General features: G+C 42.1%; 1 protein-coding gene across 3 annotated transcripts in view; it reads right to left on the bottom strand.

The window, feature by feature from the left end:
- SPTLC2 (serine palmitoyltransferase long chain base subunit 2) overlaps positions 1-11463 on the bottom strand; it is a 70424-nt gene extending 58961 nt beyond the window's left edge. Inside the window, exon 1 of one of the 3 annotated variants that reach the window (XM_081862038.1) lies at positions 11425-11463. Coding sequence is in view for 1 of the 3 variants with exons in the window: in XM_081862037.1 (XP_081718163.1) it covers positions 6775-6897 (123 nt within the window). In the remaining 2 variants the exon portion in view is untranslated. Of the gene's footprint in view, positions 1-159; positions 180-6774; positions 6984-11424 lie in introns of those variants that run through there. The other 2 variants (XM_081862037.1, XM_081862039.1) reach the window with 2 other exon arrangements.
- Between the last annotated feature and the right edge of the window lie 937 nt (positions 11464-12400).

Raw genomic sequence — 12400 nt, 5'->3', positions numbered from 1 at the left:
GTAGTTTCCTATAAGGCCTTCTCCTTGGGATAATGGCAGTATTGCTGATTTACATATTATGTGTGCATTACATTTCAGGGGTAACACATAAATCCAAAATAGTCGAACAACCCTTTAAAACTGAGAAATGCCCCATAAAAATCATGGTGCAGCACTTACCAGCTACGGTACTTAGCCTTCCTCTTCAGTGCTTGATGTTGTTCCATGAAGTGATGGGAGAGGCTTGGGTGTATGATGGCGAGTTGCATGTGAAGTGGTTGGCTCTGATTTAGCTTCAGAAGTAGATTGCATGGGCTCGTTTGCTGCTGCGTTATTTTTTGTGAGAAACATGGTGATTAGCAACCGTCACTGTTATCTCTTGAGCTGCTCAAACATTTCTTGATAAAGACTGAAAGTGTCTGTAACACCATGTGTGATTTTGAGGCTTCTTCCAGAAAGGGATCAAAGTCAGCAATCAAATCATTTAGGTGCTTTTCTGTTTGGAAGACTTGAGCGAATTCAAGCGGATTTAAACTTATAAAAGCACACAGTTAAATTACGGAACTTGCTCCCACAGAAGTGGTAATGGCCACCGGCTTAGACGGCTTTAAAAGAGAATTAGACAAACTCATGGAGGGCAGGGCTATCAACAGCTACTAGCCATGGTGACTATGCTCTACCTCCAGTCAGAGGCTTCTGAATACCAGCTGCTGGAAACCACAAGAGAAGTGTTCCTGTGTTCGAATCCTGCTTGCTGGTTTCCCACAAGCAACTGTTTGGCCACTGTGAGAACAGGATGCTCTTCATTAGTCAATGTTTGTCCAAGACCCTCAATTATTCAACTACTTCCTTGACGCCAACAAAGCAATCAACCCCCACTCGCCTGAATATCTGGACAATATGTTCCACTTTGTTGTTGATTGTTGGAAAACACTCAAAGCCGTTCCGACATTATTTTCATAAGTTTCACCAGCATGCATTCACTGATCACTCAATGTAAGTAAGGCAACTAGCCTTGTTTAAGTTGCCTTGAATCTGTGAAACACAACTCAGTCGAGAGGTTGGATAATGGAGGTCATATTAGGGGAGAGAAAGACAATTTCAACACTGTTAAGGACAAAGTGGGTTGCCTCAGGGTGACTAGGAGCACTGTCCAAAATCAGTAACAGTTTAAAGGCCAGTTGTTTCTCTTCAAGGTAGAACTTCACCATGGGAATGAAGCACTTGTGGAACCAATCCAAAAATGCTCCTGCAGTCATCTAAGTCTCTTTACTTGAACACAGGAAGGTTATTTTTGTTCTTGCCTTTTAGGACTTTGGGGGTTTTCTGACCTGTACAGCTAACCTGATTTATTAAATGCTCAACTGTATTGCCACACCATCTTTAGCTGCTTTGAAGCCAGGGATTTGTTTTCCTGTTTTGGAGATGTAAGTCTGGTCAGGCATTCCCCCCTCCCAAAAGAGGCCCATCTTGTCAGCATCAGAAACTTGCTCAGGAAAATATCCCTTTTCGTCTATCAGCTTCTTTAATTGCTCAGGGTAGGCTTTTGCTGCCTCTTTGTCTGCAGAAGCAGCTCCACCAATTATGTCCACGTTTTTGAGGTTGAAGTGGTGCCTAAAACTGTCACACCAACCATGGCTGGCTTTGAATTCCTTCCCAGGCTGCCGATCCATAGCAGAAGGTTTGAAGGGTGCCTACATACAGGTTGAGAGTCTTTTGTCTCAACATGACAGGCACATGTTTACAGTTCATGTCTTCCAGCCATAAGTATAATGTCTCTGCAGTCTTCACTAAAGCCTTGCAACACCTGCTGTCACAGCCTCACAGGTTTCTCTCTTGAACCTTGATGGCACAGATGCTGGATTCATTGCAGCTATATTTCCACGCCACATTGGAGACCGACATGCCATCCTCTCAAGCAGCTCAACGCAGCCACTTTTTCTTGCAGTGTTGGAACCAATCATTGTCTTCAATGTTGCACACCAGTGGAGGGACCTGGCTTGCATTTCATGGCCATGCTTTTTAATCTCCAAGGCCGCACACACCCTCCAGCTGCACCTCTACACTCTCTCCCAAGGATGCTGCATTCACCCTGCACCTCCAAACACTCCCCCAAGGTGAGTGCAATGGTGCAATGGGTTTGTTGACTTTCCCGTTGGATGCTCACCTTTTTACAGACAAGCGCATAAAGTTGAAATTCTGTATGTTAAATGTGCATAAGCTGCAACTTGACTGTATAAGCTCTGCTCATTGCTAAAGCAGTGCTTGCTTTGAGTGACAAAGTCACATTGAGACAGAGGCACAACTCACAGAGCAAGAAGGATAAAGGGCTCATAAAAGGAGATATGAGCTAAACTGCATAGGTTCCAAACCAGTTAAGGCTATAAAGCTAAGAATCTGCACTATGAACTGAGTCTAGAAACTATATAAACAGTGCAATTAGACATATGCTCCTTTAAAATGAACAGCAAAGTACAATTCCTTGTGTTGATTATAAACTTGCAGACATGAGAACTATATGTAGCCCAGGGATGAGAGGTTGCAATAAATAGACTGATAATTTATTTCTCTAATTATTTGAAGATGGTGTCAAAACGCTTTATTCCAGTTATTTATTCTGAACTCTTGGGATACAGCAACTTGGAAATCTTCCTCCAAAAGAGGTTTATCAAAAAAAGAAAGCCAGATACAGGCCAGTAGCTGGTTATGAACTTACCTTTTTCTTTTTTTTTTTTTTAGTAGGGAGCCATTCAACACCCTGAATGAGGTTACATAATCCCAGCTATTCAGTGATCCCAATGCTGTAATTCCCCTGGTACCCAAACATGTGTTATCTTAAGGGATTTCCCCTTTCTTGCTCCAACTGACAACTTAAATGCAAATTCCCAGTGAGCAGACATGGCCACTATGAATGTGGCTGCTATATAGCCAGGGGAAACTCTCTCTCTATTGAAGCAAATATAGATTGACTACCCTAGATATACAAAGTAACTGATTTAAGAGGGGACTGACAGGGCTGGCACCAAGCCTGCACTATTCTGCTACGCATTGAACAGAAACGAGGATAAATTAAGACACAGTACACAGTACAATTAAGTACTATCCCAAGTCTCAAACCTAGGAAGGTTATGCTATACATATGGTAGACTCACAAGACATGAGGTGTCCTACCAAAGAATCCACAAAAGTAGTCACTAAGTATGCCATGCTGACTGCCCATCCCCAAATGTCCTTTCCTTTCTGGGAGTGAAGGAGTCAACCAAGATGAGACTCAGACAGGCTCTAACAATAATTGTGTACATGGTTACCAAAAGCTCTCAATGTGTGAAAATGCAGGAAGCTATGGAAGTTGCTCTGAAGGAACGGTTTCCGGCTGGGTAAGCCAACAGTTTCTGCTCATAGGAGCTAGCAGGAACTAAAAACCACGGGCTGGTAGTAGCGCATTCAGTTCCTTACATTTCAGGCTAGCAATTCAAAATGTTAGAATTAAAGAGGGTTTGCTCAGTCTTACCTAAGATTGGCAAGATGAAAGAACAATGCAGGACATGATTTCTCTCCCTGCTTTTTGACACAATTCATAACTCAGGCTAGAAATGTAGAATGTTTAAAATCATAGCAGTTCTTTGTAATAACATTCAGTGTATTAGAAATTCAAAGAATGCCCTGCAGCTGGCAGAACCACTCTTTTCTAATGTATGTGTTTTATGGTCTGACCCTCTCTATTGCTGCTCAGAAGTTCCACCACGTTTAGTGTATATTTAAGTGCATACAGAACTTCAGAAAAACATGGTGAGAACCCATTTGTAGAACAGTTGGAAGTCTTGTAACTTGAACACAGCATGTTACTCAGTTGTTTTAAATAAAACTTTTTTGCACCATTGTGAAAGTGTGCTTTACTTATTTATCAACAAAAATCTTTATATACTGCTATTCATTAAAATTCAGAGTAGTTTACAACATGCGTACATAAAACCATACAAGAAAAACCACATAAAAGTTATAATCAGAGACCCACTAACTATTAGCAAAAGATCTTTTCTTCATTGCTACCATAAGGTTGGTGACACAGAAAGGTTTTCAACAGGTGCTTAAATTTTAAAACAGAAAGTGCCTGCTAAGCATCTATTCAATGGTAAGTTCACAAGACTGGGCCAATAAAACAAAAGGCTCAGTTTCTAGTTGCTGTCAAATGAGCCTCATCAACTCAGGGGATAACCAACCACACTCCTGCAGATAATTTCAGTGATTGACCGCAGCCGCCACAGATGCTTTAACAATGGTTTGGAATTTCTGAACGAAGCTCAATCACATTTCCACACAGAGCATGTTGCAGTATCAGGCTATCCCTGTGCAACAATGGCCATAGCTTGCAACCCAGGCAGAACTGGTAAAAGGCACTTCTAGTCACAGAGGACATTTGAGCATCTAGTGAGGGAGATGTATCCGGGAGCTCCCAAGCTATGCACCTGCTCCTTCAGAGGGAGTACAACCCTATGGAGAACAGATAACTTTCCAGTCTCCTAGATAGGGGAATCACCCACTCCAAGAGCCTCTCCTTCCAGGATTCAAATACAGTGTATTGGCCCATATCCAGTCCAACAGTTCATTCAGACACCAATCCAGAGTTTTCACAACTTCTCCAGATTCAAATGCTGTGAGAAACATAGGCGCATGTGTGTGTGTTTGTGTGTCACAGGTTCTAAATGAAGGATCTTACATACCCAAAATCTGATTTAAGCATGACCCTTGGTTAGTATTATTTATTAAATTTGTATACAACCCTATACCCACTTTCCCAGAAACTGGAAGCAGATACTGCACCTGAGACACAGTTTCTAGCTAGCCTATTAAAACAGGTCTCAGTACAAACTGCCATAGAACACATGCTTCATGTGAACATGTAGTTTTCTTCATTTCTGTAATAAAAATGCCTGGATAAGGAATGTCCAAAATGCATAGTTTTCTCACCTATTGTAAATGTTTAATATTTGGGCTTTTAACAAAAATTATATGTTTGCAGGGAAAGGTTGAACGGTCTTAAAATTCAAAATGGAAAAGGTCAAAAGGCATGAAGTGAATCAAATATTAAAAACAATGTGTTCACTGAGCTTATACAAAGTCTGAGATATTAATTCATTCAGTCTGAATAAATTTAGATCACGTCAAAAAATCCATATACAGTGGTACTAATGCAGTATTATGGTGAGACTGGACTTCATGGATGGCCAGTAAAAAATAACAGTTGTCTACCAAGGTCATCCAGATACCTCACAAGGTTGTTGAGGAATAAAAGAATGTTTGTACAATGAAGTGATTGTCACCAGAAGACAACGGCAGTAGTAATCAGTAAACATTTGTCAGCGTTGCATACAAGTGAAACAGAGCAAATCAAAACACAATAATAGGGCAGCAAGTTTACTCACTAGTAAGTGTATGTAGGATAGACTTGAAGGCTACTAAATTCTGCAAGTCTAACTTCTAAATAAACTTACATATGATCAAGCTACAAGAAGAAAAGCAGCAAAACACAATAAATCATAACCAAACTAAGTGTCAATAATGGCCAGAACATCTTAAGATATAAAAAGTAGTACAACTACTAAACACACTTCAATTTCAAGCTTCAGTTCCAGAAATAAGTTATACACACAGTAAACTGGAGCAGGATTCATGGCTTTTATATAAAGCACCAAAATGTGGCCTTAATTAGAAATTCTGTGTTTCTTTTTTGTTTTACCACACACACACACACACACACACACACACACAGAGCATGCCAAAATCAGATGGTTGCACCCACTAAACTATAGAAGAAACACAGTTTCAGGCTGCTGTGAATGCAGTTAAATAAGGAGGATCAAATAGGTGGCAGATCCCCTTCTTACCTGGCCCCGTGGCTTATTGAAGGCTAGATACAGTACCGGAGTCTCATCCCTACCCCCCACCAAACAACTGGGGACCACAATTTACCCTTCTGCTCCTAATTCCTGCCACTTTCACTCCTGTCCTGGGGCTTCCCCCTTGATCTGAATATGAAGCTCGGGCAAAAAGACCATTTTGTGGGGGTGGGGGTGACAGGCCTGCCCTCGTGCCATCCTTTTATTAATCAGGATGCATTGGAATGGGGGTGAAGGAAACTCGCCTTCCAGCCCCGTTAGAGAGTAAGCAGCTGTCTTAGCCTGGAAACCTCAACGAAAGCAGCCAGTAAGGCCGGCGCTGTACTCCTTCCTTCTTGAATGCGAAGAGGAAATTCGGCTACCGAAACCGAGACACGAAGTGTGCGTGTCCCTGCGGAAATCATCCTGGGCTTCCAAAGCCAGGAAAGGGAAGGAAGGAAGGAAGGAAGGAAGGAAGGAAGGAAGGGAAGGGAAGGGAAGGGAAGGGAAGGACGCCGGCTCCGGGTTAGATTAACGCCCCGTCCCCTCGAGGAAAAGAAGAGGAAGGGAAAGGCACTTTTGCTTCCCTCCGTCCCTTCCTGGAGCGGGGAGTCGCCCGACTCTGCCAGCCTCGAGCGTTCCTCTCGGCCACGCCAAGGAGGGCAGGGCAGGCGGGAAGAGGCAGCCGAAGGAGCCTGTGTCGAGTCCAGGCCATCCTTCTCCCTCTTTCCCCACTGCGGGGGACGCCAGAGGCAAGCGCGGCCCAGCCCAAGAACCTCGCCCTGAGGCGAGACTCCAGCCCAAGCGGACGCACGCCGGGACCGAGCAGGCCGCGGCCTGGGTTCCGCTCTGGGGAGGGGCCGCTCGGCAGCGGCAGCAGGGCGCGCCCCGCCAGAAGAGCCCCGTCGACCCGCCTCACCTGGCCGTGGGGCTCCGCTCCGGGGAAGCCTCGCACGTAGCCGTTCTTCAGGCCGTGGTGCCCGGTGAGGCTGCAGCCGTTGGCGCGGGGCTCCCCGCTCAGCTTCTCGGCGCCGCGCTCCATCTTGCCGGCTCAGTCAGTCAGGCAGCGGCCAACAGCCGAGAAACCAACCACCGCCCGTCCCTGCCTTGGTAATATCGCACCGGAAACGCAGCCGGAAGCGACCGCCAATGACAGGCGGGAACGTCACCGCGGGGCGGGGTCGGAGCGTATTACTACACTGACACGGTGGGCTGGGGTGGTGCGCAGAGTGGAAACGCCCTCGAATGCCAAGCCGGGCGGCGGGACCCAGATGCCTAAGCTCGGCGGCTCGGCGCCCCGAAATTCGAGAGGGCCAATCCCGAAGAAGGCGGTGTCGGGGCGGGGTTAAGCGGATGGACGGTCCAATCGTAGCGGAGAGGGGGCGGGACTAGCACGAATCGCCCCGTGAAGGAGGAGCAGAGGCTGGTCAGGCTTGTGCCGGCCAGGCGGAGCTAAAAAAAAGGCGCTGAGGTGGTTGTCTGCGGCGGTTCGAGCCCGGCCTTAGCGGGTGCGATTCGGTATGGCGTTGCCACAGAACGATGCATTGAATTTAAAGCCCGTTTGGCCATTGAGCTCTTTCCTACTGGAATATTTATTTTTCACCTCGACAAACCTAGACAGCATCTTAAAAAGCAGAGACATCACCTTGTCCGTATAGTTAAAGCTATGGTTTTCCCAGTAGTGATGTATGGAAGTGAGAGCTGGACCATCAAGAAGGCTGATCGCCGAAGAATTGATGCTTTTGAATTATGGTGCTGGAGGAGACTCTTGAGAGTCCCATGGACTGCAAGAAGATCAAACCTCTCCATTCTGAAGGAAATCAGCCCTGAGTGCTCACTGGAAGGACAGATCCTGAAGCTGAGGCTCCAATACTTTGGCCACCTCATGAGAAGAGAAGACTCCCTGGAAAAGACCCTGATGTTGGGAAACATTGAGGGCACAAGGAGAAGGGGACAACAGAGGATGAGATGGTTGGACAGTGTTCTCGAAGCTACAAACATGAGTCTGACCAAACTGCGGGAGGCAGTGGAAGACAGGAGTGCCTGGCGTGCTCTGGTCCATGGGGTCACGAAGAGTCAGACACGACTAAATGACTAAACAACAACAAAATTTCACCTCTCCTGGCTGAGATTGCGGTTGCCAAGACGATGCTGCCACCTGAAATTGCTTTTCTGTTTCATGCTCTTTGGGATTTGGCAAAGGGGAGCTGGAAACTTTTGGGTTTTTTTAAAGAAGCTGCTGCTTCTTCTTCTCAAAGCTTTTTGAACAAGCGAACAGTCTGCGGGTGTGGTTGCATTATTACAGAGGAGAAGGCCTGCTGGCCCACTCATGAGGCAGAGTGAAGCGGCCACCTCGGGCGACAGAACATTTATACACTGCTTGATTGTAAACAAACAAACAAGCCTCAAAGCAGTTTACGAAAAGACAGAATAATAAAATCAAGAAAAAAATACAATACTTTTAAAAAAATTAAAAGTTATAATACTGAAACAGATTAAAATGCACACCAGTATTTCTTTTTTATAGACATTTTTATTAGATTTTACAATTTAATATACAACACATTTATCATATAAAAGAGAAAAAAATAAAAGAAACTGAAACCACCCCACCCCGATCCCAGGACTTCCCTCAACTTCCCCTTCTGGTTCTTTAAATATTTGCTACTTCTGCTTAATTTTTATCTTATTTTTATGATCTTTTAGCTAAATGCTCTTACATTCTTATCATTTTTATACCATTTTTTTTCAAATTACATCTTACACTTGATTAATTTCCATATTCTTTTTTCTTAACCTTTACACTTGTTTCCTTAATTTTAAGTGTTTACTCAAACCCTGCTAGTGAGTCCATTTCTTTATAATATTTCTGTAGATACAACATGAATGGTTCCCAGTCTTTTTTAAAGTCTTCATTATCATTGTCTTTGAGTCTTCCCGGAAGTTTCGCCATTTCTGCATATTCCATAAATTTGACTTGCCATTCTTCTTTCTTTGGAATCTTGTCATCTTTCCATTTTTGAGCTAATAGAATCCTAGCCGCCGTTATAGCATACATCTTCTGCTCTTTTGGCAATTCCTGTCCTAACAAAAAAGCTTCTGATTTTTTAACCAAAGTTATTTTATACATCTTCTTGAATTCATTATATATCATTTCCCAATAGTTTATGATTACTTTACAATTCCACCACATATGATAAAACGTATGTTCTTTATTGTTACACTTCCAGCACTTATTGGAACTTGGTTTTATACATTTTTGCAAGTTTAACAGGTCTCATATACCATCGATAAATCATTTTCATATAATTCTCTTTCAGACTTGTACAATCAGTAAATTTTAAATCCACTTTCCATAGTTTTCCCCAATCTTCCATTTGTATATTATGTCCTAAATCTTGTGCCCATTTAATCATAACACATTTGACCTCTTCATATTTGGTTTCCCATTCTAGCAATAAATTATACATCTTCAATATTTTGGTATTGTCACCTACAATTTCTCTTTGAAATCTAGACAGAGTATAACTGAATCCTTTCTTTTTATCTTCTTTAAATACCTAATTTACTCAAAAATACTGCAACCAGTCATTGACATGTTCTCGAATCTCTTCAAAATCTTTCAGTTTTAATTTCCCTTCTATTTCTATTAAGAGATCTCTATATGTAAGCCATTTTTCTTTCCTATTTATTTTTTTAATTGATGTTGCTTCTGTTGGTGACAACTAATCTAATAAATCTTTATCTTTCCCAGAACTTTAGAAGTGATCTCCTGATTAAATGATTGTAAAATCTTTTATGCACTTTCTCTTTATCATGCCACAAATATGCATGCCATCCAAATCTGTTATGTCCTTCAATATCTAACAAATCTGTATTTTCTAATTTAATCCAGTCCTGGATCCAAGCAATGCTAGCCAATTTATGTCTTTCAGGACCGGTGTTATGTGGGCTCGGTGGCCACTCCCAGTCACCAGTCTAGCTGCCACATTCTGGATTAGTTGTAGTTTCCGGGTCACCTTCAAAGGTAGCTCAGGCGAGACAATCCGCGGGCAGGTAGGGTCTCGGCCTGCGTACCAAGTGGAGCTGGTAGACAGCTACTCAAAGTATAAACCCTGGGTAAATGGGCCTGAAACCCCTGGAATCTTGCACTGCTTAGAGATCGGGATGGTAGACAATAAAATGAATTCTACACCTCTGTGAGACTAAAGATTCATAGAGAATATGTTCTCTAGAGTCTTGCTGAATGGTCTGCAGGTGAGCAAAGTGCAAGACTGGTGGATTTGTAGCCAATTACATTGCATGATTTTAAATTTATTTTCTAATTGCTTCATACCCTCCAACATTTCTCTGATGAAAATAGGGATGTTCTAAATAATAATAATAATAATAATAATAATAATAATAATAATGGTGTGGTTGTTGTTGTTAATTTATACCCCACCCATCAGACTGGGTTGTCCCAGCCACTCTGGGTGGCTTCCAATATATGTAAAATAATAATAAAACATTAACCGTTTTTTAAAAAACTTCCCTTTCCTTCAGATGTCTAATAAAGGTTGTATAGTTAGTTATCTCCTTGGCTTGGGGGATGCATAACTCCATACCCTCCAGCATTTCTCTGCTGAAAGTAGGGACATCCTAATTCTAGGATCAAATCAGAAACTGGGATGCCTTCTGTAAATCCAGGACTGTACCTGGAAAATAGGGACACTTGGATGGTCTGTTTTGCAGATAAAGAGGTTTCAGTCAAAATAACCCCCCTTTCCCCTAGTTGCAGGCACAGCACTTTTGTCTCTTTGTTATATTCACTCCAACTTCCTGATGATGTCACTCTTGTGTGAATGTGTCTTAAAAACAATGCAAGATTTTAGTCTTACTTCCTGGTGCAGCATTTCCTGACTAAATGAAAACACGTAACCGCACGTAAAAGGAAGAGAGAGAAACTTGGAAGTAGTGCACCACAAAGGACACAGGACAGACAAGCATCACGTAAGAATGAAAGGCAAGAGAAAATATTCTTCGTTGTTTAGTCTTGTCTGAGGCTAGAAAAGGTTGAGGTCTGCCTACCATTAACTAATCAGAAGTATAAGCAATAACAGAGATGTTCTGTATAACTCAACTGCTTGCATACTGTTACCTATTTTTCCATGTCTTACGTGCACACACACACACATGTTATTTTATGACAATAGCTACATTCAGTGTTTGAACAAAGTTTCTGCCATTGAAAACAAAATGGTTGGGAAAGATAAAATATGCAAGTCTGCAATATATTTAAGACTGATTTCCGTATTTATTTATTCCCCATCTCTCTGCCTTATATCCAGAGGCAGTTCACAACAAAATGTACAAATCCATTCAAGAAATAAAATCAATAAAATCAAAGCATTATTAGAAACAAAAAGGGTGAGAAAAGATCAAAGGAAACCGCCACAAAATAGCATTAAATTGGAACATTGGTAGGATAAATCAAATGCCTTCAAAATGTCAGATCTAGCACTTTATAGGTCAATGCAAGCACTCTGAATTATGGGTGAGAATATGGTATAAAATAGTACAGTGGTACCTCGGTTTATGAACTTAATTCATTCCAGAAGTCCGTTCTTAAACCGAAACCGTTCATGCAATGAGACTGAAGGTACCTTCTTTCACCTTTGGTGGACCTGCCCAAAGATTAAAGCCTTTTGGGAAATGATTTATAATGAAATTAAGAAGGTACTTAAATGTACTTTCCATAAGAAACCAGAGGCATTTCTTTTGGGCATGGTCGGCCAACTGGTGTTAAGGAAGGACAAGATTTTTTTTATGTACGCTACTACAGCAGCAAGGATTCTCCTAGCAAAGTATTGGAAGACACAAGAATTACCCACACTGGAAGAATGGCAGACGAAAGTGATTGACTTTATGGGATTGGCAGAAATGACTGGCAGAATCCGTGACCAAGAGAAAGTGGCGGTGGAGGAAGATTGGAAGAAATTTAAAGTTTATCTTAAGAACTGTTATAAAATTGATGAGTGCTAAAATGTCAAGGGAAAGGAAGAAGCAGAATTACAGCTGAAACCGATTGATGAATTGAGATGAAACTGAGAAAGAAAATAAGTTATAACTTAATTGGAGTGAAGGGTTGCTGAAAAACTGTAAAATAAGGATGCAGAGAGGGTGAGGTATGGGGAAGTCCGAGAAAGAAGGTTTATGAAAATGAGGATATGAAATTACACTTGTTTGTATGTTTTTGTTTGTTGATGTTTGTATGTTATTTTGTTTTAAATTTGGAAAATCATTAAAAAATTATTAAAAAAAGAAAAAAAAAGAAACCGTTCTTAAACTGAGGCGTGCTTTCCCTAATGAGGCCTCCCGCCACTCGGCTTCCGTTCTTAGACCGAGGTAAAGTTCGCAAACTGGAACACTACTTCCGGTTTTGCGGAGTTCGTAAACCGAATAGTTCATAAACAGGGCTGTTCATAAACCGAGGAACCACTGTATTCTGAATGCTCCCCACAGTGACTACCTGAGTGAAATTTACAGGCACTAGAATTGAGACT

Source organism: Podarcis erhardii, assembly GCF_964252035.2.
Source record: "Podarcis erhardii genome assembly, chromosome: 1".
Lineage (NCBI taxonomy): Eukaryota > Metazoa > Chordata > Lepidosauria > Squamata > Lacertidae > Podarcis > Podarcis erhardii.
Note: the sequence above shows the minus strand (reverse complement) of the source record. Positions and strands in the feature narration are given on the sequence as shown.